At 52.4% G+C, this 26,457-nt stretch overlaps 2 protein-coding genes across 2 annotated transcripts in view; one reads left to right on the top strand and one right to left on the bottom strand.

The window, feature by feature from the left end:
• Positions 1–1,571: 1,571 nt before the first annotated feature.
• On the bottom strand, positions 1,572–6,509 carry SFXN2 (sideroflexin 2). Its single transcript, XM_059821090.1, has 11 exons — positions 6,346–6,509; positions 5,867–6,037; positions 4,676–4,774; positions 4,466–4,541; positions 4,303–4,388; positions 3,531–3,591; positions 3,393–3,459; positions 2,777–2,826; positions 2,411–2,460; positions 2,111–2,158; positions 1,572–1,705 (listed from the first exon to the last, which is right to left on the bottom strand). Exons 1-11 carry the CDS (start codon positions 6,504–6,506, stop codon positions 1,606–1,608), a joined length of 969 nt encoding a protein of 322 aa, XP_059677073.1. The 5' UTR covers positions 6,507–6,509; the 3' UTR covers positions 1,572–1,605.
• A 1,441-nt stretch (positions 6,510–7,950) lies between these two features.
• The window catches only part of ARL3 (ADP ribosylation factor like GTPase 3), a 30,527-nt gene continuing 12,020 nt past the window's right edge, over positions 7,951–26,457 (top strand). The window contains exons 1-5 of the mRNA XM_059820973.1: positions 7,951–7,963; positions 17,609–17,752; positions 18,885–19,001; positions 23,572–23,622; positions 25,580–25,765. Of these exons, the coding sequence (XP_059676956.1) occupies positions 7,961–7,963; positions 17,609–17,752; positions 18,885–19,001; positions 23,572–23,622; positions 25,580–25,765 (501 nt within the window). The 5' untranslated portion in view covers positions 7,951–7,960. The remainder of the gene's footprint in view (positions 7,964–17,608; positions 17,753–18,884; positions 19,002–23,571; positions 23,623–25,579; positions 25,766–26,457) is intronic.

Raw genomic sequence — 26,457 nt, 5'->3', positions numbered from 1 at the left:
TTGGCTGCAGACCCTACGTCTCCATTTGGACATGGCATGTGGCTGATGTGGGGATGCTCCTGCCCTTGAGGATCTGACACGTATCCCTGGCTGAGTGTGAACCATCTGATGGGCCATGGGGCTCTCGGAGCAGCCACATCATACAGCTGGTTAGAAACACGCTTGTCCACTGAGGGACGTTCATCAGCAAGCAGAGAGCCTGGACGCAGCTGTTTGAGGGTGGGGACTTCAGCCCAGGACTTGTGCTAAACTCTAGGGCTCCTTCCTCCTCCAAAAATAGGCTGCAGCAAACTCAAGCTGCTCTTCTTTTGGGTGGGAGAGGCCTCATGGCAGGCCCAGGCTAGCATCATGCAAACACTGCCTGGCTAAGACAAACAGCACCCACAGGTCACCCAGTGTCATCTCCCAGTCCCCCCGATGGGACGAGAGTCACCATGAGCACAGCACTGCACTGTCACCTCCCTTTGTCACTTGCCTCAGGACTGTTTGCAGCCCCAAGAACCTCTCAGGGAAGGCTGCATGGGATGCCTAAGGGTTTCAGAGCTCATGCCAGCCCTTGCAGAGCCTCACGGCTCTTCCTCCTTCTCCTGGTTCCTGCGCTGACCCTCACCCTGGTGCCTGGTCAGAAACAGAGCCCGCATCTTTCTTTTTCCAGGCAGGCATGAGACCCACATACCAGCCCTGCCCAGGGAAGCAGAACCCACAGCTGTTTTTTAAAAATCACTGCATTTTATTTTTCAACCCTCCTCTCCGTCATTTACAGTGCTGCTTTCAGAGCCTGAGTTACTGCCTTGACAGCTTTGTGATTCCTGTGTCTCCTTCCCCCCATCCAAGGGGGCCCAGAGTCAACTGTTCCCCAAAGCTGCAGGTCCTGTGGGGACAGTGAGATGCAGGACAAGGGTGTTGGCTGGCTCTCGTGCTCAGAGGAATGGGTAGATCACAAAAATTAGAGCTTAAAAACAATTAGCTATTTCTCTCCTGGATTGTGGCAATCACAAAGTGAATAAAACCTGAACCTTAGAGCAAGGAAGGCATGGTCCAAGCATTGGTCCCTGGACTTTGGGGTGTTTGTTCCCTGTGCAGAGGGGACAGGTCCCTTCCTGCTTGCCAAGGCGTGATCCAGCTCTTGGTAAGAGGCCACTGTGGTGGTTTAAGGCAGCAATGTGGTTTGGTTCCTTGTACAATGGCAGGGCACCTGCTTTTGGAGGTAGGACAGGACCGTGCTCTAAGCCCCAAAGGAAAGAGCCTGATGCCTTGCGGGGCTGAGCCCAGTGACCTCAGGAGGCTCAGACAGACTGGGCAGATCATCCTCCGCAGGGCAGGAGGAAGGCACGGGAAATGCAGCCATCGCCCAGGGCAAGAGGGATGTGGGGAGGCAGGGACACAGCCAGCAGCAGATGGGGGGAGGCTCAGGACAAGCTAAAGTGCTGCAAGCTGGGCACGCAGAGCCAGATCCTGCCTCTCCAGGGGGAGGAGGCAGCAGAGACTGTGCTGGGCTGGGGGGCAGATCTGGCTGGACCGTGCCTCTGAGCCACACTCAGGGGACACGGGGCTGGTGGTGGCAGGGGGCCGGAGGGGTGCGATGGCTCCTGAGGTAGTCTCCATTCACAGTCCCTTGTTAAAATAGACGTATGGCACTTTGTCCCCATGCTTGGCCACAATGCTGTCACGCAGCTCCAGCTCGAGGTCAGCCAGCGCAAGGGAGCTGTGGGGAGAGGGGATAGACATTGAGACCCGCGATCCTCCTCCCTGACCCCCAGTCAGGCCACCCTTCCTGCCCATTGCCATTCGAGGTCCCCTGCAGTCCCTGGGATCTTGCAGGCTCACATCAAGACCCACCACCCATCCCTGGCATCCACTGCTCCCTGTGCTGGGGGGCAGAGAGCTGCCCATGGGGCTGGGGGTCCCATTGCTCCCAGCACAGAGCTCGCAGAGCAGGAAAGGCACACGCTATCCTGCTGCCCAGGGCACCAGTGTGTACAGGCAGGCACCGCCTCGGCTTGAAGGGTGGGTGCTCATCATGCTTCTCCTGGGATGGGCAGAGAAGAGCTAGGGGAGGAGGAAGGCTCCCAAGGTCCCACACAGGAGGGGGAAATAGTGTGACAGGTACCATCTCTGTGGGAACAGGGCGCAGGCTGCCGGCACCATGAACACGAGGCTGTGGGACAGAGAAGAGCTGAGCATTAGAGTTGGCGATCACAGCCCGTTTGCCCGCCAGCCGCAGGGATCTCAGCCCCAGAGGTGCTGCTCATGCCCCACAACTCCCAGGAACTGGGGAAAGCCCAGGCTGAAAGGCAAGCAGCTTTGCCATCCCCTGCTGGGAAAGAGGTCTTTTTTCTGGGGTGATTTCAAGCACCCATCAAAGCCACACTCTGGGCACCCACGGGCTCTCGAGCAGCAAGATACTTACAAGCCCCCGCACAGCAGCACCTGCAGAGGCCCATGGAGAACCCGGATCCGCTGCAAGGAAAGAGCCGGGAGTGAGTCCCCAGCCTCACCGCAAGCCCTGGTCATGGGGTAGGGAGACTTCTCCCCTCAACAGGGCTGAATGCTTCAGAGGTGTTACCTCTGAGGTGCCACTGACCCCTGCCACCCTCCCGCAGCCTCTCCACGGCACCCGAGAGACCTTTGGTGTACCAGTTACTCGAATAGGGGGCAAAGCAAGCCAGGCTCAGCAACCCCCCCATTTTATCCCCAGCATCTTGACAGCTGGGGAGCAGGGCTGGGGGACTGCAGGACCCACTGGAAAACCGTGGCAGGAGAAACATGGGCTTACCTGCATGAAGGGGAATTTCTCCAGCCGCTCCATGATGATGGGCAAAATAACTAGGTTGCAGAGAGAAGTGGTCAGGCCCCCCCCCAAGCCAGCCCGCAGGGCTGCCCCAGCAGGACCCTCCTCCCAGAGGCCATGGCAGTGGCTGGTTATCCTGGGGGCTGCTGGGTGTTTGCTCCTGGCAGGGATCTGGCACAGGGCCCCCATCCCTCCACTGTCCGGGCAGCACGCTCTGTACTCCTCACGTTCCCTTCCCTCCTGCCTGTCTTGCAGCATGGCAAGGGTCTCATGAAGGCAAGAGGATGTGGGGCTGTGGGGCAAGGAGCCAGGGCCAGAGAGTGCAAAGGGGTGTCCTCATGGGGCCCGACCACCACGGGAGTGCCCCACATCCCCCACGGGCTGTGGGTTGGAATGGGGAGGGCTGGGGGCTCGGGAGGCTCCAATGGGAATGGCAGGATGGGGAGACCAGCTCCACCGGTGAGATGAGACCAAACGCCACCCAGGATGCAAAGCCACCCTCCCTCTTCTTCCCAGGGGGAAACTGAGGCAGAAGAAGGCGAGGCAGCAGGTCCCGGGGGAGCCCCTGGTCCAGCCCCCCGCCCTCTTGCCCCGCACTCACTCATGCCTGGTGCCGCCATGGTGATCCTGGACACCACAACCTGCGCAATGCCCTTCACCGCCGCTCTCTGCAAGCAAGGGCAGTGGGTGAGCCCCCATCACACTGTGCCCCGACCTGGACCCCCATCCTGAGACTCACCCTGGAGCAGCCGAGCTCATTGTTGTCCCCGTCCGTCACTGTCACCCCATTGATGATTTCCCTGGAGGGGACAGGCAGTGGTAAGTGGAGGCCGGGATGGCCAGTGAGTCGTGAGGAGGACACAGCAATGGGGTGAGGGGATGCCAAGGAGTCCTCCATGCTGCGCTGGCACAGCAGCCCTGGCCACCCCCAGCCCTGGCCCCAGGGCACGGGGCTCCATCGCCTTGGGGTGCCGCAGTCCCCAGCCCAGCCAATGCTGCCATCTTCAGGGCATGGCTGTGAACAGGGTCCAGCTGTCCAGGGGACAGACACCCACCTGGGACCTGCAGCCAAGCCAGGGGACAGTCCCCAGCACAGCACCCCACCTCCCCGTGCCGTGACCTGCAGGGTACCCCAAGCAGCAGACACAGGTCTTCACATGGGCCCCATCTAGGGGGTCCCAGCACCAGGACATCGTGGACTGGGGCTCTCCATGACCACATGCAGAAGACCTTTGGGTCTGAGACATCTTCCAGCCCAGAACGGCTATCCTCAGCCCAAAATCCTGCTCCAGGCAGGGGCTGAGCCACCCCACCTGGCACCCTCCACCAGAGACCCGGCACCGTGAATGCGCAGACCCCAGCTCACCTCCCTCCCATCCTCCCACTCCCTCCAGACCCCAGGACAGGAAACCACGGCAGGGTGACCAGGCAGCCCAGGAGCCCGGCTGCTACTGGCTCGCCTTTGGAGGGAGCCGGGTCCCTTGAGTGCCCCGGCCGTGCATGGCACTTACTGTTGCCGCATCATGGGGATATTGACACAGTTGGCAGCAGCCACAGCTGCGAAGGGCACCCAGCGGGCCAGCAAGGCAGGGGCTCGCTGCGGAAGACAGGCTGGCATCAGGGCAGGAGGACAGGATTAGGCCAGCTGCCCCACCTGGCCCCATCCCAGCATACCTTGGTGTAGAGGTTGAGTCCCACCGCGGTGGCCAGAGCTGTACCGGTGGCCGTGACATAAGCCACCCCGATTTGCCTGGACAGTGATTAGCAAAGAAGGGAGAGAAAAGAAACATCAACTCATCAATCCCATTCCTTTGGTGCCCAAGACAGGGTACGGAGGGGTCTTTATGGGGCATGAGGGGGGTCCTGACACAGAGGCACACTCACCTCAGCGAGATGGGGGAGGCAGCATTGCGGTTGGTGTAGTTGACGATGGCGTTGAAGGACTGGTTCACCCACTGCCAGAAAACCACAGCAGGCACTGTCCTGCGGAGGGAGGGGACCAGGAGAGCACCCGGGGGCCATCAGGGACAGCTGGCCTGTGGCCATGGCCAGGCTTGGCAGGGGGACAGCCAAGATACCCTTGTCCTGGTGTCTCCCAGGGGAAACTGAGGCACTGCGGCAAAGCCACGAGCCATTTGCAGAGCTGGGAAATGACCTCAGAGGTCCTGGCTGCCAGAGGGCTTTGGGGAGCACAGGAGGGGGTCCAGCCCCGCAGGGCACTCAGCGAGGGGTGGAAGACCCAGCTCTCAGCAGGGCGGCAGACATCCTGCTGGGCTGAGATAAGCCTTTGTCAATGGGAGCGGCAAGAAGGGGGCACACGGGGACAGAGACAGCTCTGGGCGTGACCAGGACGCCTGGGCTCTTACCGGTGTCTCAGGGACACTGAGGTGAGGCAGGAAGGGACATGGGGAGATGTGGGTCTGAGCAAGCTTTGGGATGCAGGAGGGTGGAGATGGGCTGGGAAGAGGGTGATCCATCAGCACTGGGAGATGCCCCATACAGGCTGGACCTCACCAGCAACCAGCGAATCAGTCCAGCAAACAGGGGTGGGATGGGGATCCACTGGGAAAGGCAGTGTCGGTCCCACACATCCTCTGCACTGGGGACAGGATTCCTCACCCCCCCCAGCAGTCATTTCAGAAGGGTAATGCAGGGAGCTGTCAGCATGGGCTGGGGATGCTGGAGCAGCCTGGCCTGGGCACATATTTGGTCCTCAGTTTTGGGGGCTGTTGTGGTCCATGGAGCAAGAGCAGTGGCCATGCAGGACTTGGCTGTGTTAATCATTACAGGGGCTCCAGGAAGAGCTGAGCTGAGGGCAAAGTGAGACCGTCCCTAGCCATGCCTGGGGCCAGGAGGATCCATGATGCTTCCACCACAGGCGGGGCACTGGCGATAGGGCATGAGGACACAGGGCTTGGCCACGGGACAGAGGCAAGCACAGCAGCCGTGGGCATGCCTCAGGCAGCAGCCAGCCTGGGAGGAGGCAGACTGGCTGTGCCTCAGCCCTCGGGGACCCCTCAAGGGGCTAGGGGCTGTCAGGGCTGCGTCCCCAGCCCAGCGTCCCCAGGGGCTCACCGGTAGAACTGGAGCATGCAGCCAGTGAGGGCCATGCCCCCCGGCACCTGGAAGGACATCCTCCCGATGAGGTTCATCTTCTCACCGCTGTCGGGGTGGAAGGCCGAGTCATACAGCTTCTTGGCGTAGAGCAGCTGCTCCTGGCTGCTTCCTGGCGGCACCAGCCCGGCCCTGCAAGCCCAGAGCTCATCAGGGGGAGCCCCACAGCCCCACCGGCACCTGGCACTGCCGGGACGCAGAGCACCGGGTGCCAAACATGAAAGGTGGAGGAAACATCTCCCACAAGGGAAACTTGTCCCAGCTTGAGGCTCCTGGGAGAAGCCTGGGAAACTCCCCCAAAACCACCTCAGACAGATGTTACATCCCAGCGTGCCCACTGAGGAACGACTGCCTCCATCCCCCCACAGCCCTGCAGGGTGGTCGGGTACGGCCGCAGGCACAGGGGTGGCACCTGACCCAGCTGCACCCCAGCCCCTCACCTGCAGCCTTCCACGAGGGCCTTGGCCCGGTCCAGCTCCTCCTCTGGCACCAGCACCGTCCGCGGGTCGGTGATGTTGAGGAAATGCTTCAGGCGACCCACGAAGGTGCTCTGGTCCCAGCGCGGGGCATCAATGTTGAAGCCAAGGGGGACAGTGGCCATTTCAGCGTGGTTCTGGGCAGGGGGAGAAGGCGGCTCGGGAGAATCTTGCCTCACTTGTCTGTTGGGTGTGCACCTGCCACGGCCACAGGAGCAGTTAACTGGGTGAGGGCCATCAGCAGGTTTATATTTAACGGGAGAGTTGGACTTTCAGCAGCCCGGAACCCAGGAGCCTCCTGCACCCCTGCTGCCGGCTGAACGCTGCACACGCCGCCCTGCCTCCATGGGGTGCTCCCACTTGCGCTGCCCCACCTCCAGCACCTGGCACCCCCTCCTTGGGGTGGGACCGTGCTGCACAGCACTGCAGGGCCCAGCTCGCCCCCTCCACAGGGCTGCACAGCACTGCTCTGCGAGTGCTCCCCGCTAGGGCGTTACACTGCACCCCCACTTGTGTGCACACAGCATGGCACTGCACCCCCTGCACTGTGCTCTATGTCCGCCAGTGGCACTGCATGCCCCCATCACTGCACGCCCCCCAGAACACTGCCTGCACCCGCTGTGGCACTGCACCCTCCTGTGACTACACTGCACAGCCCCACGGATAACTGCATCCCCTGTGGCACCACACCGCACTGTCCCGTGGTGCTGCACCACACTACACTACACCCTCCCATGGCAGTGGCACTGCACTGCATGTCCTCCATTAACACCGACGACGCGCCTCTGCAACGCTATCATGCTCTCCCTCATACTACTACACTGCATCCTCCGCGGCACCGCGCTGCACCGCGCTGCACGCTCCCCATAGCAGTGCACTGCATGCTCCCCGGGGTGCTACCGCACTGCGCGTCCCCCATAGCACTACATGACCCTGCACGCTCCCTGTAACACTGCCCTGCACCCTCCGTGGCACTGCACTGCACTGCACCGCACTGCACCGCACTGCACGCTCCCCATAGCAGTGCACTGCATGCTCCCCGGGGTGCTACACCGGATGCCCGCCTCAGCTCGGCACGGCTCGGCACGGCACACTGCCCGTAGCGCTGCACAGCGCCCTCGCGGCACTACAACGCCCGGCACGGCCCCGGCCCGGCACGGCCCCGGCCCGGCACGGCCCGGCCCGGCACGGCCCGGCACGGCACGGCACACCCACGGCATACCCACCCCGCGCCGTGGCGCGGCCCCACGTGACCCTACCTGCAGTCCCCAGACCCCTCGCGCGCCGTCTCCCAGCCCCACGTGGACCCCACCTGCCCCCGGGCTCCGACGCGTGGCCGCCCTCAGCCAATCACAGAGGCCCGAGCGGCCGCGCCCATCTCCCCCCTCCGTAGGGTCGCCCCTTATGCGCATGCGCTGATTGAGGAGGCGGGGCTAGCAGCGGGCGGTGACGCCGGGCTCCGCCCCTCCCGCCTGCCGTCAGCACGTTCCGTACGTACGGCGGGAAGCGCTGACGCTGTACGTAGCGGCGGCGTGTGTGTGACGCAGTTGCCCATGGTAACCCCGGAGCCGCGCAGAGGATGGTGAGCGGGGTGGGGGCGGGGGGTGCCGGGCCCGCGGCGGGCGGCGAGGGGAGGGCGGCTGGGACGGGGGGTCCGCCGGGACGGGCACGGGGCCCGAGGGGGCCTGGGCCCGGGCCCGGGCCCGGCGGGCAGCGGAGGGCTGGCGGCGCCCACCTGAGGGGCCTGGCAGGCCTGAGGCCGGGGGCGCCCTCCCCGCGGGAGTGTGGGGTAATGGGGGCCGGAGATACCCACCCGGGGTCTGGCGGGCCCCGGGCCATGAGGCAGGCGTGCTCGACCGGGGTTCATGGCAGGCGCCTGGGACCATGAGGGCTGGTGACGCCCACCCGGAGGGTCTGGCGGGCCTGGGATCACCGGGACCGGGGGTGCCCCCCCGGGGGGAGCGTGGGGGCCTGGGGCACTGGGGACCTGGTAGGGCAGGGGCGTTCAGTCAGGCATGGGGGCCTGGGTCCATGGGGGCTGGGGGCACCCAGCCAAAGGAATGCTGCTAGGGCTGGGGACAGTGTAAATTTGGGGCCTTCAGCCATGGGAGACTGTGGCTGGGGCTGCAGTCCTGGCAGGAGCTGGAGGCTATGGGGGACCCAGAGAAAGGGGTTGAGTCAGGTCCGGGCAGGGGCTGGGAGGCTTGAGGATGCTGGGTGGGGGGGGGCTTTGCTGAGATGGCATCATTCTGCCTGGAGTTGATTCAGTCAAAGTGTGGAAAGTGTGATGGAAAGTTTGGTGCTCAGGAGGGCCATGGAGGAGGATGGCAGTGGCCCACTTGGCCTGAGGAAGGAAGGAGCAATGGAGGTCCCTGGTGAGGATGGAGGACAGTGTTCAGGGATTGACTGTGGTGAGTCTGGCAGCTTCTGCAACTGTGAAGGGATACTGGACAATCCAGCCAAGGTGTGAGATGGCCACCCTGGGGCTTGGATCCTGGCTACAGGAGTTGAGGGAGCTATAGGAGAGCTTGCTGAGGTGGAAGGGCTAGTTGTTGATAAACAGCCTTATAAGGGGAGTTCAGTCATGGCAGAGAAAGCCTGGATGAAGGGGTTGGGTGTTCAGGGATGGACAGGACTGAGGTGCAGTGCTCAGGGGCTGAAAGAAACCTGCCGGTTGGGTGGGATGAACAGTCTGGTGAGTCACTGGGAAAACCCAGTCAATATTGTCTGACTAGGATGGTTTGCTGGGATGTTGTGTGTGCTGGGGGTTTCTGCCAGGGGCTGGGGAGATGAGGGACAGTCTGGGCTGAAAAGAAGAGATAAGAATACACTGTGGGAAGGGCTGGAAGTGGAGTTTTGATGCTGATGAGAGAAAGGGAGGACCCAGGGAGGAAAGAAGCATTCAAGGGGAGAAATTGATTGTTTGAGCGGGAGCAGTGTGGACTGAAGGGAGGAATTGGGGCCTTGGGTGCAGTGAAGGGTCTGATTAGGGTGGAGGGCAATTTTGGGAGACAGGTGGTGTGGTGAGGGTGCAGTGTAGTCTGAATCGAGGTTGGGGTAAGGTTGGATGATGGACTGGGGTGTTGGAAACAACTTGCGTTTAGTTGCCAGAGTAGTTGGGGCAGGACAAGTGGGATGCTGGCAGAGTCCAGTGAGGACTGGAAGAAACGGTTGGGGCTGCCGGGTGAGGGGTGGTAAGAGAGAGCTGCGTTAGGTGGGGGAGCCGCTGCTGAGGATGCAGCATGTGCAGAGAGCACAGGCAGAAGGAAATAGCAATGGGGAAAGAGCTTTCCCAAGGGTGAAGTTGTGTTTTGTCCAGGAGCCCTCTGGGCACAAGCTGGATTCATGCAAGTGGACAGCATGGGAGGAGGTGTAAGCAAGAGCAGCAAAGGCAGCTCCTCATCTTCACTGGCTTAATTCTGGCTGCATCCCCACCTGCTGGGCCACAGAGAAAGAGATTGAGATAAGGTCTGTGGGATCTGCTCCATTTTACATCAGTTGATGATGGAGCATGTCACACCAGACACCGAAGCCATCACAGGATGGACATCTGCTGTAAAGATGAGGGCAGCTGCCTCCAGCAGTGCAGTGCTTTGTGGGACACATTTGGCCTGCAGCTGCTGCTAGCCAAATCTGCTCTTCTGCCTTGTGATGTCCTGATAAGCTGGTGTAGTCTGGGATCTGGCTGCTGTTATCCGAGTGTGTGTGGAGAGGGCGGACTGGGTGTTTTCCAGTGTTTGTGTTATTTGATACACTTTACTGCCTCTTTGTCTATTTTCCATTTCTGGGAGTTGGTTTTTGAATTGCAGCCTGTCAGGCAGGGTGGGTGGTGCTTTGGGGTGCCTGGTGGACTGGCTGGGCTGGGCAGAGGACTGCAGAGCGCTGTACTGTCTCTGTAGATTATCAGCTTTCGCTAAAACAGAATAATCCTTAGCGGTAGAAACTCTCTGAAACACCAGCAAATATATCTAAAGCAGTTATGGCAGCCTGGGGGTGTGGGTCAGCATTCAGAAATTATCCGGACAGCTTGATGCAACAATTTACTGCTTGTCATCTGAGCTGTGGTAGCTGCCCGTGAGCATGTTTGTAGCATGTCATGATTGGATTGGGAAGTGCTTAACCCTCCTTCAACGACTGCTTGCTCCAACTTCAGTGATAAGAGGGTTAATGCTGAGGTTTAAATTGTTTCAGTGTTCATCCAAGTGAGTAAGTACAGGCGTGAAGTGTGTCCTTCTGCAGAGCATACCAGCATTTCTCACAGCTGTGGGGCAGGGGTGGTGGAAGGTCATAGGTGGAGCACGGAGGGAAGGATGAGCCATAAAACTGCATAGCATGAGGGATGTGTAGCGCTGAAGTCTTTGGCGCCGTTAAGCAGCATCTGTGGTGGGCGCACAGCAAGGGCAAAGGGAGGCTGCTACATGAAAGGATACACAGCTTTCCAAAGTTTAGGAAACGCTGTGTGAAGCAGAGCTTGTGGCTTCCTCATCACTGTAATAACAATCTTTATCGAGTGAGATGGTATGTTATTGATAGATGGTGGGGCCAGAGGATGGCTGGCGTTTTTCTAGAACTGTTGATTGAAGATGACATCATCGTGTCAAAACCAGGGTTGTCAAAGTGTGGCCCCATTTTACAGTTGAGGAAACTGAGTCACGGAGTATCTAGCTGACACTAGGCAGATCTGATGGAGAGGGTGAAATACCAGCATAGCTAAGTGAGTAGTCAGGCATCTTTCTCCTGGTCTTGAGCTCATGTTTCTAGCAAAACCAGCATCTATCTGTTGCTTGCTGTAGGTGTACCTAGTACCCAGAATTTCTTTCTTTTGTCCCTTGTTGCTTGGCAGTAAGGCTCTATTTAAAATGGCCTCATTAAAAAAAAAAAAAAAGCTTTCAAGAGCTTTAATAGTGCCTCGCTGCTTTAGTTTCCCAGTACAGTTCCATGTCATGGTTTTGGTTTACTTTACTGATTGCTGAGGCGTTGATACGAGAAACTACCTGCAGATAGGACAGTATGCCAGCAACTGACCAAGACTTTCAAGTTCTGAAACCAGACAAAGATCGCTGACGTTGTCCAGTGATGGGCATCAGCTCTTCTCTGCGCAAGGCATAACGCTTCCTTCAAACTTGCTAAAACCACAGGATTTTGATTTTAATTACAAAAGGAGGATTCATGCTGATATTGGTTAATATACCAAACTAGAAAGTGCTATGTGACCTCTTTGACAGAAAACTATGTTAGTAGGTTTGAGCTGGAAAAACTCTGTAGGTGACTCGACTCCATTACGTTTTGGATTTCAATGCAGGAGAGAAAGTCTGCGTTGAATGACACCATATGGTGGAGACATGCAGCAAGCAAATGATTTTTTGGGAGTTTTGCCAGAGTAAGAAGTATTGAATAAACTGTGCTCAATAGATTAATTTACTTCCGTTTATTTTGAAAAAGACTGGGTGATTTTATGACCATTAGTGACATTTGCAGTTCTGCAGCCGAAGATAAAGGTAATCAAACGTCATTCTTCAGGGCACCAGCTAATCAGTGCAGTTGTCAGGAAGGACTCCCCTCCTCCAGCTCTGTGTGCGCAGGATTGCACCCTGGACGACAAATGTAGCCTCAAATATCCACTGCTGAAGGCAGGATATTTGGCTCAACTAAGCCCCTCGTCCTCCCCCATGTCAGCTTCTCCTGAGTGACTTTCTGAAACCATCACATGCACCCTCTATCTTTAACTTACTTTTTAAAAACAGTGAACTGCTACCATATTGCTTAATTAAAAGTAAATTGTGGGCCAGAGCTGTGCTAGGTGCTGTGCAAGCAGAACACAGAGATGCTCCCCACACCATGGAAATACAGTCTGTCTGAGGTGAGAGATAACCAAGAGATACGAGTAAGGAGAGCCCAAGACAGGTTTGAACTTGGCATGTTAGCCACCGAAACCTCATCAAGGACTGTAGGTGTGGCAGAGGAGGAATTAGCAGGAGAATCAATGGGGTGGTTTTATGGATATTTTGCGAGGTTTCTCCCACGGTTGTAGGAAAGGCACAAAGGTTTGAGAATAGAGCTTGGCAGTGCTGGGGCTGGCATCATGAGCTGCGCAGAGGCAGGAGCCGTCACCTCCATGGCAAACGCGCTTGGCAGGGAAGGGCCTTCAGGGTGAAGACAAGTGACTTGTGGTTGGAGCAGCAGGGAAGAGGGCATCTGTGCAGGGCTGTAGAGATTGGGGAGATGTGGTCACGGTGGCAGGCTGAGGTGCTGAGTTTTGTGGCTGTATTGCATCTTGGTGAATTGATTTGATTCTAGCTAAATATCCACACCTAGTAGATAAGCAATTGCTGGTGACTGAAGGTGGTTTTATTTTAAATTCATTATCTGAACTTTGTGGCTAATAAAGTTAAACAGAATACATTCACTTCTCTTTCCTAATAGGAATCAACTGTGCTCTGCAGCAGCTTGTGGGCCGTGCTTTATCCATGCCCTGTGTATTCAGCCCTCAGTACAAGGGGAAATTGTTCTTTCCATTATGGCTTTATATTGCCAATCTGATACAATATTTAAACAGATTATCTCAATGCTCTGTTTGTCCCAAACCAATTTTTGCTTTGGCTTATAAAGTGAATCTTCCTTTCAGCGGCTTCTGTGGTACAGGATGTAGTTACATGCATCAACTAGTTCAAAAGACCCATATAGAGCATGGATTTAAAGCTGAATAAACCCACAAAACCCTTAGCTAGGACTATAAATGTCACTGTATTTTTATATATGTCTGTTCTTTTTTTTTTTTTTAAGAGAATAGGATTACTGCATGCAGCTATAACTGAAAGTCCTTTGATAATTCAGTGGGTATTTTAAACCTAGCAATGATATACTTTCATAAAACCACACATCCCTGTTTTCTAAAGGATGTTAATAAGATGGTTAGCTTTACTTTCATGCTTGATGTGTTTATGAGTGCTCTTGCCCATTTAGTTGCATCTCTGAATTTAATGCCCCACTCTGATTTCATAGTAATTGTCAGGAGTCTTTTTTTCTTTTTGTATGTCCCCACTCACTGTCTGGAAAATGCAGTGTCCTCATTGCTGACCCCATCAGTCTGTCTTCTCATGGTGCTTGTAAAGAAAACCCTCTCCACCAAGGACAAAAATGTTTTTAAACAAGTCAATCTGATATAAAACATATTTTGCTTAACCCAGAGGTGACCAAGAAGCAGTTGCTGGCTGACTGTGCCCAGCCTTGAGTTGCTCTGTATGGGCTGCCCTTCTCAAAGGCTGCACACGCTGCCACGCTGTGCTGTTCATTATCTGAACAGCATCTGCAGTTCCCTTCTCTGTTACAGATGCCGCAGTCTGCTTAATTTTGTGCAAATGACATGCTGCCCTTATATTCCCGTGAGTTGTCTCTGCAGCTCCTCAGCCAGCTAACGTCTCCACCATCCTGCTCGAGAGTTGTCCTGCTTCTCACCCCGGACACCCCAGTGAGCGAGTACTGCTGGCCTGGCTGCCGTGCAGGCATCCTGGGCATCCTCTATCCTCACTGCAGGTTAAGTCCCAGCATTGAGACATTTGTTTGCTGCCCCGCTTCAAAGGCCTGTTCCGCTCCTGTTGCTTCTGAGCATCCTCTTTGCACCAAATTTTCATGGCTTTCTACCTGACATCTCCCATTAATAACAAGGGGTTGCTTTCTGACTCTCATCAGCCCAAGTTAATTTAACCTTTGTGTTTGCAAGCAGAGAAGTGCTCGTCCATCAGTGTATGTGCAGTAAGGGTTGCTTGTCCCACATAGTGGTGGCATGCAGCAGGGAACTCGGCTGAGTTATTTTTTCCAGTCTACTAAGCTGTCAGGAAATGCTATCAGTTTTCCTAGCCAGTGTGCTCGTAAGACCAATTAAAAAAAACTTTAAAATGTTAGAAACCCATCTGTGCATGGCCTTCCTTAATCTTAAATCTTCACTAAGTAGAGGGAGAATGCTGGGTGCAAGTTTTAAATATTATTTACAAAACAGTAACAATCATAATAACCAATACTATATTATTTGGCTCTTGATTTAAGTTGTGTATACAGACCATGTAACCTATGCCGGCAGCTACTGAAATAGAGTCCACTTCTCTATGTTGGCTTGCTTGTCTTCCAGCCTTTTAAATCAGCTTACTTTATACCTTAGAGAATACTTTTATTTCTATATATATCCTCTCTTCTATTGGCTACCCCAGATAATCCTGTGATCAGCCATGCAGCAGTGTCACTTGAGTAGAATATGGAACGATGCTGATCATTTTCTCGTAGGCTGTCATACTAGCCCAGAAATAGCATCTGTCTACAATGGGAGAAGCTCTATTAACATTTACAACTGTTCCTCTTCCCGACCCCTGAGAATTGCTCCGTGGTAGATAAGCAATACTTTGTAATACATTTCTTTGCGCTCAGTATTTTGGAGTTGAATTCTGAAATATAAAGGCTCCTAATCCTGATCTGCTCTGGGATACACTGCTCTGCTCTTAGCAAGTGGTGCTGTGAATAGGATTAGCATTTCAACAGCTTCTTTTTTTAACTGTGAGCAATAAGCTAAAATAATAGGGCCTGATTCAGAGCTCTCTGGAGTCAGCAGTAGTTCTTTGGCTGGTTGGCTTTGGGTCAGGCCCATAAGAATTGGAAATTCAGTGTTTCCCTGGAAAGGAGGGAGAATGTGTGAATTTTAGAGTTCCTGCTCCTGTGGGAGTCTGTCCACACTGAGCAGAAATCCATGGATTTACAAGCCAACAAACACAACTGTAAATTTGACTGCAGGTGAAAAGAAAATGTGTGTTGCTAGTCATGCTGTTAAAACTTGTGTTTTTTAATGATGTCAAGGGCACTTAGGACATGCATGTAAACAAGTAAGCATTAGAGGTATTTCTGCCGCTGTTCCTTTTCTCTTCCCTCAGACGTGTGGAAGTACAGACCATCATCGGGGCAGAACATGGGCTGGGCACTGTGGCCAGGGAAATGAGCTGTTGTGTAGGGACGACTTGCAGCAACTGGCTGCACTGAACACAGCCCTTCAAATTCATTAGCTATGGGCCCATGGGCAAGAGCCAGCTGTGAGCATCTGGCCCTCAGGGCTCAGCACGTGATGTTACAGGCCTGTATGCTTCGACTAAAAGCAGTTCGGGGATTTACTGTGCCTGCACTGTGCAGGCATGGCAGCCTCTACCAAGCAGAGCTCGTTCCTGATTAACAGCTCTTGAGTGGGGCCTGGACTCCCAGTTTTTTACCAACCTGTTGACGAAATAGGTGATACCCTGAGCCCTCTTATTAGGCTTTAAGACTGCGGTTTTACTATTCCTTGCACGAGCTCTGAATTTCTGAACCTCAGCTTTCCACGATGCTTTTCAAAAGCACAGCAACAGTGGCAATCCTGCAACTTTCTACAGATATCCTTCAAACCCGATTTTACTAAGTTCCTTTTCTTCTCCCTGTTTTTATTACACATCATACATGTGTTTTGAACTGTGTCTGTTAATTAAATGGAAAACTGGTAAATTACTTGCAAATCAAAAATGCTTAGAGGGGTGGATTGAATCTCACATGCATTTGAATCTCAGCCTGTTTTCATCCTGCATTATTGAAAGCTTTGGCATCGTGACCTGTAGTGCCGTGTCCCTTCCAAAATGCTCCCCACCTCGGAGCGGTGTGATGAGCAGTCGAAAGCAGCGGTTTCCAAATGGCTGAGGTGGGGCTCTCCAGAAGTCGGCGGAAGGGCGCTGCTACAGACAGGGGACGCGTTGCAGTGGTGACGGTTGTACCACGTCCTGCATCTCTTTATCTTGAGGACAGGTTTCTGATTGCCGTGATCTGGAGGGGATCGGGAGCAACCTTCACGGCTCAAATAGTCCTTGGCTCCCAGCAGGAATATTTAGAGGCTGTAGCTCCTCATAGCAACACAGCACTTCATGACATTTAACTGATTCACCCTTGCAGGTCGACATGAAGCATTGTCTTCATATTGCAAGTGGGAAAACAAAAAACCTTGAGACATGGGCCCCTGTGGGCCCAGGTTTGTGCTGATATTTGAACTTTGTTCCCAGCTCTGGGTCTTAGTGGGCTAAAGAGAAACACCTCGCTGTTGCCCTTCAGGGCATGGGAATTGTCTGGGAGAGACTGAGCAGGAGTCCTGAGGGCTCCAGAAAGGGCTGTAGGTGTATTCCTCTCCTGGATTTGCTCAGGTAAATTGGTTGCAAGAGTATGTGTGTCCCCAGGCTGGGTCTCAGTGTGGTGTGTGCCACTCGGGCTCCAAGGAGCGGTCCCTGCCAAGCAGGGGAGTGCAGAGCAGCACGGCAATGTGTCCAAGGACACCCAGGCAGTCATGGACTTGAAGTCTGCTCCTGTGCCCTTGGCTGCAACTGCCCCTCTCGTGTGGGGCCAAGCTGGGCAGTGAGAGGCAGGTGGAAGTGGGGTGATTTGCATCTCTTGGTTACGTGCCAGGATCCAGAATATTTTTCCAGCCATTTTAGAGAGGTGCAAGTCTCTGAGCGGTGGCACTGACAAAAGCTTGGGTGTGCCGCTGTAACGTGCGCAGTTGTAAATGAGTTGACCTGCATATTCTGTTTCCTAATCCTGAGTGAGACTGTCAGCTCAGAGAGCTGAGCCTGGCTAATGACTGAAATCCACTGTGCTTTTCTTAGCAAGGATGTGTGGTGATCTGAGATAGTTGTTAAGTGCTACATCCTGAGAACCAGAACTGCACGTGCCCCATGGGTCCAGCATGTTTTAGACAGATAAACGGGGTTTGAGATGATCAGGGAGTTACTATGAAAAGAACTGATGTCAGGTACACAGTAACCTGCAGTTAACTAGGAGGGAGATTAAATTAATGGTGTTTTCCCTCTGATAAAGATAATGAAGAGCTCACAAGGACTTGGTTTGCAGCTCCTACATATGATATCTGTAGGCACTGTCTTCCTGGCACAGGGAATGTCAAACAGCTGTGCGACAAGAGCAATGCAGCCAGTGGAGCACCCCACTGAGCGACATTTGTGCTGTCTGAGACCTCGTTGATCCCTTCTGAGATGGAGGAAAATTGGGGCAAGGGGGAGGAGTAGAAGAGGACATGGGACTAGGGACTGCAGGAAAGGGGTTCAAGGTGTTCTGGGATCCACTGCTATACAGAACCCATTTCAAGGGAGGAGGGCATGGCATACTGGTGGGAGAGAGTCAGAGGGGGAAATAACAGCTATGATCTCTCTTGCGGATTTAGGGTTTACTGTCAATCCTGCGTAAACTGAAAAGCGCCCCAGACCAGGAGGTGAGAATCCTCCTCTTGGGACTGGATAATGCAGGCAAGACGACACTCCTGAAACAGCTGGCGTCTGAGGACATCAGCCACATCACGCCAACACAGGTGAGGAAGGCCTTTCCCTGCCCAAGGCAGTTCTTGTAGTACCACCTGCCTTATACAAAGCACTAAGGATTCAGCAGAGTATTTCAGTAGAAGGGGGAGCAACTGGAGCCTGGTACAGCATTAAGTTTGTGAGTTATCTGCATAAGAGGAGGCTCCCTGAAGGAACCAGGGAGTGTCAGGCCAGTGCAAAAGTGGATGAGTGCTGTGGAGTTCTGCAGAAGGCTTTTGGGTCATGCTAGGATTGCATGGATGAGACTTTGTTCCTGTTGCCCTTGCCAAACAGGGGACATGTACAGGGGATGCTGCAGCATTGGGCAAGGCTCTGTCTCCTTGCATCTTTCCCCCAGCCAGCTCCAAGGGTCTTGCGTATTCCAGCACTCCCTGTCTGATGCCTCTGGTCCCCTTTCTTTGAGCCTCAGGCTTGGGGTGAGTGATGTCTCCCATCAGAAGCACTGCAGCATCACTCCTGTGTTGACCAGAGGAGGTTGCTAGAGAGCTATGGGAGATGCTTCCCCCCACCCCGTAGCTGCCTCCCAAAGCTCCCAGCCCCGATACCCCAATTCCAAGTCCCAGTCCCCTGGGTGGTGTGGCAGCATGTTGCCAGCCCACGCCACATCCTGTTTTTCTACTTGAATGTCCTTTCAATTGGTGCTCTAATTGATGAAATGGACCCTTCAGACATGCAGCTGTTGCTCTTTTAAGCCCGGCATTAGCTGTGTCGTGTCGAATTGAGCTGAGACCTCTGGCTTCGTGTTAGCTGGGACTCTCTACTCAGCTTTCACAAGCTCAATCCTGGCTTCTCACAGTGCCCTTGTTTTCTCTTTATCTGCAGCTCTCCCACCTCTTCCTGCACCCACCCTGCTGAGCCCTCCCAGGGCAGTAACTGCATCATATGTCTTCATAGCCATGACAGCGTCAACCCTTGACCCAAGAACACTGGCAAACTGATGGTTTGGTAGCTGTGCTCACTTTCGCCAGCGCCTCTCCCACAGCCAATCCATCTTTGTGGCTGCCCAGCCCATCTTGCTGCATGTTGCAGGCATGGGATATATAAAGTGTTAATGTCTGCTTATGTACATGATTCAGCCATTCAGGTTTATGCTCTATGTGTCTTTGTTTCTGCTCTTTCCAGGGCTTTAACATAAAAAGTGTACAGTCTCAAGGCTTCAAGCTGAACGTATGGGACATAGGTGGACAGAGGAAGATCAGGCCGTACTGGAGGAACTATTTTGAAAACACTGATATCCTTGTGAGTATTGGCTGCAGTTGAATGCTGTGTTCATGCAATGGCTTTCCAAGGGCTCAGCCAGAAATTCAGGAACAAGTAATGTAATGTCCCAGTCCTCAGCAACACCATTGCCATTGTAACAGGAGTGAAATGGCAAGATTGGTTGGGTGCAGTAAGAAAAATACAGTGATGTTTGGAGAAATCATTCAGTTGTATGTTTTTTTTAATTTCACAGGATGGTGCTGGTTATAGCCAGTTCCTTTCCTCTCATCTTAGTCTCCTTCAAATGAAAGAACATGAATAACTTGTAGTTTACCCATCTATAGCTCCTTTCACTGGAGACTCTGAAGGCCTGTCATGGGCTTTAGTGACTTAAGCCTCATGTGTAGTGGTAGGTCAATATGGTGCCTTTGTTTTCTAGTTGGGGAAACTGAGGCATAGCAGAATTAAATGCTATGTCTGGCATCAGATAGGAAAGCTTCTGGCTGAGGGACACAGAGAGACCCCTTGTCTTTTCTTTTGCTCCTTTAATCATAAGACTGTCCTTCAATGTTTTTGACAACTTAGCTGTACTTAACCTTACAATTAGGTACGGATGACTACCATTATGTTGACAGTTCAGGACCTTTGTGTTTCCATGCCAGAGCATATTACCCTGGCACCCTCCAAGTGCCCTCCTTACTAGTTTCAAAGATCACCTCTAACATGGATCCATATGTGCCAGGATGAAGGCAAGCTGGGGACTCTAGGCCTCTCCCCACCCCAACCAATGTTGCCTGTGGGAACAGAGAAAAGGCTATTCTAAGCAAGGTCTGCAGGGCTCCCATGGGAAAGTGGGAAGCTCTCTCAGAAAGATGCCTTTCCTCCCTCCTGTCACACACAGATGCTCACTACTGTGTCAGGAGCTTCAGTGCACTTCCACAGAAGGATCAGTGCAACTAGGAATAGGACTCTCTACTCCAAGGCTCATGTCAGGGTCCTGAAGGGCCTGGCTGCACCTACAGGTTTAGAAAACATTGTCCAAATGAAGCTGTTATTTAAATGGGACTAATACACCCTCAGTAATCTCTTTTGCAGATCCCCCTTTTCAGCCTTAATTTGGAATCTGATGTTTGAGGGCAGCCACCACAGCATAAAACCAGTTGGTTGCTTTTGCAAAGAGTGATGGTGAGATCTTCCTAGGGGAAAGATCTGGGTTTGAGAAATACGCAGGACATACTTCATGTGCTCCTTTGTGGCCATCGAGAAGGGGGACATGGCATGGCTGTGAGGTGATTGTGCCCATTGAGTCCAAGCTCCACAGCTGTGTGTAGTGGGGAGGCAGTAGGTGTGCAGATCAAAGTCAACACCGCAAAGCAGCAGCGAGGGGTTCTTTGCCTGCTGTGGCAGGTGCTCAGGCTGCAGAGACTGTGCAACCACAGAACGGTATCTGGAAGACTATGCTGGCAAAGGCAATGAGCTACACTGGCCTGTGGGCTTCCCCCTTTCCCATTGTGTGCTGCATGGGAGGTGCAGAAATAAAGGTGAATTTGAAAACTGGAGGAGATGAAAGCAGTTGTTTTCCCTGCCCTCCTCTCACCCCAGGTAAAGCAATGTACAGAGAAAACTTTTATTTTCATATGAGTAAGAAAATGTGTAGATAGAAGCAGAATCAGTTTGGGGGAAGCGCCTGTGTGAATTCAGAGGGAATAACTGGTGCGCATATGGACCTGAGCTCCCTTGCCTGCACTCCATGCTGACACCCGCTCCCAGGCTGGGAGCTGTTGGTACGTTAGTGCAGTGCTTCGCTATGTCCATACACACCAAAACTGGAATCAAGTATATACTAATAACTCTCTCTCTCTTCTGCCAGCCCTTACCCCTGTTCTAGCCAGTAATTTTACCCTCTGACTAACCTGGTGCAGGTTGTGTCTCTGTAAATTGAGCCAACTTATCCCTCATGTTATTTCTTCATCCAGTCCCACCACTTGCAATTTCTGCCCAACCCACTTACTCCAGGTTCTGTTTTGGCCTGTTGCTCAAAGGAGGCACCCAGCTTTACAGGAATTTCTTTCTCAAGCTCCATTTCTCCAACATGGTATACTCAATGGCTTTTCAAAGTGGCAAACCGCTACCGAGCACCACAGCCAGAAACAGGCTCTTGTGTGGCCCTGGCCATAGAATGAAGGAGGACATGAGATGCGCTACAGTTCTCAGGACCCCCTGCTTCTGTCTTCTCCTAAACTATATTGTACAAAGCAGAAAGGACCCTCTAAAGGGTATGAAAAAGCAGGAAGTGATTGCAAATTCAAATCCATGCAGGTGCCTTTGAATGAGAGCTTGGTCTTGCATCACACACCTGTGATATTTGGAAGCTTAACCCAGGCAAATAAGGTGTGGATATCTGGCTGATTGCATATTCAGACAGGCACCTGCAGCTATTTGGCACAGTGCTTTCTAGTTTGGAAGTAGGCACTCCGCACATACTTTACCTTCTCTGTGCTGTGCTTTTGTGGCTTTTGCCCCGAGCGCTGTTGTCTCCAATCCTCATCTTGCAAAATAACTCTCTAGCACGGAACAGAGCGGTGCAGGAGAAAGCCTGGCTGGTTGGGACTTGGAGGTCTTCCTTGCCAGTTAGAGACGCACCGTAATATGGGAGGTGCAGCCTTTCAGTTGAGAAGTAGCAGTTGACTACTGCATTCATGTGTTGCTAAGCTTCCCCTGAGATGTCCCAAAGGAGGACAGATGACAGTCCAGTTTTACCCCAGGGTACAACTGCCAGTCTTGCAGCTTCTTCCTTTCTTTTGGTCTGTGTTTCCTACCCCAAATGGGATGTGCAGGGGTGGATGTTCGGGAGGGGCAGAGAGGACGGGCGTAGCTGACACAGTATTGGTGCACGTGCTTGGAATCACATTGCGGGGAGAGGCTGTGTGTCACACCGTGCCCATGGGCCTTTCCCCATCACGTGGCACCAAGTGCGTGCACTGCTGACGCAACCCCATGCAGCTGCGTCCAGCCATGCCGCATGTCCCCCAGCCTCTTGTCAGTGTGCATCAGCCTGGCCCTGGGAGGACCACAGACCCCAAGTGATCAGCAGAGAGGTCTGCGAGGTTGCTGGGTTACCTCCTCAGGCTTGGCATACAGATTCTCCTGCTGCATGTTTGGTTCCATTTCAAACAACTCTAACACTGCTCATTAAGGGAGTGCCTACAGTTTAATAGATATTGCTGCTAGAAATCTTCCCTCCCCCTAGTATTTGGTTGAAATTATCCTGGAAGCGTGGAGCCTTATGCTAAGACTGCCTGCAAGGATGCCATTTATCTTGATGGTGGGGTGCTGTGCTCATCTATTCCCTGAAAACCAGGCTGACACTTGCTCCCTGTAAGCCACCAAAGAGCATGCAGATGACATGCTAGCAGCTTCAATCACCGCTGATGGGGAATGGCAGGGACTGGAAGCAAAATGCTCAGTGTTTGTCACCAGTCCTGTCCCCGTCTGCTGTCTCAGCGCCCTTCTCGTTCAAAAACCTTCCCGTACCAAGTAATGAAAAAGGGATACCAGGCTATTCTTGCCTGAGTGTTATATTGAGGTTTCCTGTTTCTTTAGATGTAGTTTGATACTTGTGTGTTCTGAACTGCAACAGCATTGCTAGGGGGAAGAAGGGTGGCTGGACTTAATAATTACATATTTATGGGGACCTTTGAGGAGCCTTTTAGCCTGTGCAGACCTAGAGCTGCCTTCACTGAGAAGGCTCGTTTGCATTTACAGAAAGAAGTCAGCACGTGCCATGCTGCTTGGAGAGGGTGGAGACCCCCCCCAAGGCGAAAGCCTGCGGGCTGGGGGATGCATCCTTCTCCATACCAGGGGACAGGTGTCTGGTTGGCACCTCCTCCTGGACCGTGAGATGTGCTGCCCAACCCTGAGAGGGTGGCAGGACTCTACTGTCTGTCTTTGTGAGCCAGCTGCTCACTGTCTTCTCCATCATCCTGGTGGACAAGCTGGCAGATGAAGATGGAGTCCTGCAGGCTGAATCCAGCCCTCCTCCCCAACCACCTGCTCTAGGAGGTTGCAGTAGGATTGCCTGATGGAGAGGAACTCAATGTCCCTAATATATTCATCTGCCCTTTGAGTGCCATTGTGTGTCTTGGTGGCTTATTGAGGAGGTGATACATCCTGCCTAGAGGGCAGCATGGCATAGTCACACCAGGTGCAGTGCTTGTACACTGTTTGCTAGGGTGAAAGACCATATCTGGCTCCCCAGGTTTTGCGCTCCTGTGCTCAGCTTCAGCTTGTAAGCCAGTCATTTGAAAAGATACCAGGCAGTTTCCTGTTCTCTTCAGATAATAGATGCTGTGGAGATGGTGAGAGGATCCCCAGTACGGCCCCCAGCTCCCTTCTGATCCTACCCTGGGCTGTCCGCCCCCCCCAGCTTTAAAAGAGGTGGTTCCTCTCCTTTCAGAATGTCATAAAGTTTTGTCAATATTTGCTGTAAATAATACTGGGGATCTTTGTGCCCAAAAGCATAATTATTAGGCTCAGCTCACTTAAGCATGTGATACTGTAGAAGAGTGTCTTCTGGGAAGAGTAACTTTTCTTCTCATTTCTTTTTCAGATTTATGTCATCGACAGTGCAGATAGGAAGAGGTTTGAAGAAACGGGTCAGGTAAGTTACTTATGCCCAGCTTCCTTTGAAGTAACTCAGTGCTTCTGAGTGCCCCTTGCTCACAAAAGTTAGGAAGAGATTTTGTTGTTTATGAGGGAAATTTGCATTTCAAGAGATTTGCCTTTCAACATCAATGCAGATTATTTTGGTAGATGTGAAACAAGGAAAATAGGTAGCCTAATTCCATTTAAATAGAACAGTTTTAATTAAAGTGATACAATAATAGCAAATGGAGCCCAATATAGAAAGCAAAAACTTCTCTAAGTCCTTTAAACCTTGCCAAACCAAGATCCTGAGGAATCCTATTTTCTTATTTACAAAGTTGAAATGGAAATCATATTGACTTGATTGTCTTTTGGATGTAATTGAAAAAAACCTAAGAACTTTGTAACTAGGACTGGCCAGAAAATAAGATTTCTGTTTTGCGAAGTTTTGATGTTTTCTAACATTTTGTGTTTTAGGATGGAACAAAAAGAGGACTTTTGAACTTTCTGTTGTAAAATTCAGAAAGTGACAGTGTCCCAAAATAGCTAGCAACAGATTTACTCCCCAGAAATGGGAGATTTAGTTTAAAGCCCTCTGTTCTGCCTGATTTGAAGGAGGCACTCGATCTTTCGCCTCTCAAGTATCATGAACACACCCTAACAGCAGAGCTGTTAGTTGTTCTAGGGGTGAGGAGAATCTTTCCCCTGTTGGAGCTATTTCATTTTATATCAGTAATTAAATATTCATTGGGCAAAAGAGAGGGAGAGGAAGCAGAAGCTTAGAGCACTTGCCTGAGTCAGGCGGAGTCAGCCTGGACCCCTTGTATTTCCGCAAACACTTTTGGTTTCAGTAAATCAGCTGTGTCAGATGAAAGACCTATTTTGTTGAAAAATTCCCAGCCAGCTCTGTTTATAACTCCATTCTCTCGCCCTGGTTTCCAAACCAAACATTGCTTTTGGGGGGATAGAGTCAGATTTCCACTGCAGTTTAGCATCTCCCCAACTGTACTCATTTAATCCAAAAGTTTCTAGCCAGTGGAGGAAAGATGTTAGGACAGCATCTGAGAGCATGAGACCTTTCCAGCTAAAAAAGGAGCCTACAAAAATCTCATGTACTCATCTATCTGCAACGCCAGCTGTCCCTACAGGTTCAAATTCTGCTGGGTTTGTCATATGTTCACATAGGGAAATGACTTGAGACTGTGTGCTTGTTTCACACGAGGCCATTGCACAACCCTAGACATGAAGTATTTCAGCCATCATTGATCCACTGCAGATTCAGATTTGAGCTATTAAAAGAACCTCTTTGAGTCACACAGTTTTGAATGAAAAAATCCATTTCTCAAGATGCCTCCCAATGTGTGCTGTGCATATGGAGCCAAAATCCAGCTAGTGAAGCTGATCTAGCTTGTCTTCAGCTAGCCAATGCCTTAAAAAGCATCAGCACTTTCTTGTGGGAGGGAGATTTCCATTTCTGGGGAAAAAAAAAAGTCCTCTCCTGCTTAAATTGCAGTGTATAAAACTTGGAACAAAACCCTGAAACTCATTATTAGCAAAGATACCAGGGCTGGTGTCAATGGTAGCTGAGGTACAAATGCCAGTCAGGCAATAACTTAAGACAGATTCCTCATACTGCCAATTTACATGTTTTTTGCTGTTTCATCAATTTTAGTCTCCTGGGAGCAGGGACTGGTAAAACACAGAGTTGTAGCCTTTAAGGCAACTGCTAATTTCAGACCAAGATGAAGATTTTTGTAACCTATAATTGGAAGAAATAGCTTTTGAACCTTGGGCAGAGATGATTGTATACATTTTTGCTCTCTTACAATAAGATCTAGGTTTGACTGGAACACACTCTTCTAGCATTTGCCCTAAATATATTTCTAATTAGAGACAACCACTGGTGGTTGAAGGTTTTCTTCCCTTCCCTCTCTCCATCTTCCCCCCACCCCACTCCCTTCTAAATGATGTAGGAGCTTGCTGAGCTTTTGGATGAAGAAAAGCTTAGTGGAGTCCCCGTGCTCATATTCGCTAACAAGCAGGATTTGCTGACGGCTGCCCCTGCTTCGGAGATTGCTGAGGGACTGAACCTACACACAATCCGTGACAGAGTCTGGCAGATCCAGTCTTGTTCAGCTCTTTCAGGAGAGGGAGTACAGGTGAGGCTCTGGAGAAGGCTTGCTGTGCCAGCAGGCCATCTGTAAGAAATTGTTGTCTGTTGATCTGCAGGGTGGGGCTGGACCGGCTGCCTCCTAAAGGAGGGTCAGCGCAGCCAAACCCTTGCAGTGCAGAACACGGCAGGTGTGCGTCTCGTCACCTGTGCAAAGGGGGGGGGGAGCTGTGGGCCCTTTGGATCTCCCCATCCCTGGGAAAGGGGAGAGTGATCACCTCCCCACCCAGGACTCCTTGGCTGGGCCAAATGAAGACATTGATTTATTTTAAAGAGACTGCTGTCAGGTTAATCATTTTCACAAAACAAATCGTCTTTTACTATGAACCCCTTTGACTGTTACAAGTGTGCACTTTAGAAATCTGATTTACCCTCGCTACTAATGTCATTTGGCATTTTGCTCAACCCAGGCGCCAGAGAGAAACCAATCAATTTTTCTGATCCAAAGAAACACAAGAGTTGCACACAGTGCAAAGACCACTTCTAATAGCAGCATGTGGGGCAGCAAAAACCCACCGAGGGGGCTGAGCTGTGTTCCTGTGCTGAACTGTAATAGCTGTGTCTTGAGCACCTGTACTGTAGCCAGTTCCTGCAGTATAGTAGCTCTTTGTAATGTAAATGGGACCTAGGTTTGTTTATTTCACTCTTAGGCTTTCCTGAATTAATGAAATATTTGCAGTG

This window comes from Gavia stellata, chromosome 9, assembly GCF_030936135.1.
Source record: "Gavia stellata isolate bGavSte3 chromosome 9, bGavSte3.hap2, whole genome shotgun sequence".
NCBI lineage: Eukaryota > Metazoa > Chordata > Aves > Gaviiformes > Gaviidae > Gavia > Gavia stellata.
The sequence above is the reverse complement of the archived record's forward strand: the minus strand, read 5'-3'. Positions and strand labels throughout refer to the sequence as shown.

Coding starts and splice junctions, on each gene's coding strand:
- SFXN2 (XM_059821090.1), bottom strand. CDS start 6,506: ATGGCCACTGTCCCCCTTGGCTTCAACATTGATGCCCCGCGCTGGGAC. Junction 3,592..4,302: donor ATCCCCATGATGCGGCAACA/GTAAGTGCCATG, acceptor TGTCCCCTCCAG/GGAAATCATCAATGGGGTGA. Junction 2,159..2,410: donor GTGCTGCTGTGCGGGGGCTT/GTAAGTATCTTG, acceptor TCTGTCCCACAG/CCTCGTGTTCATGGTGCCGG.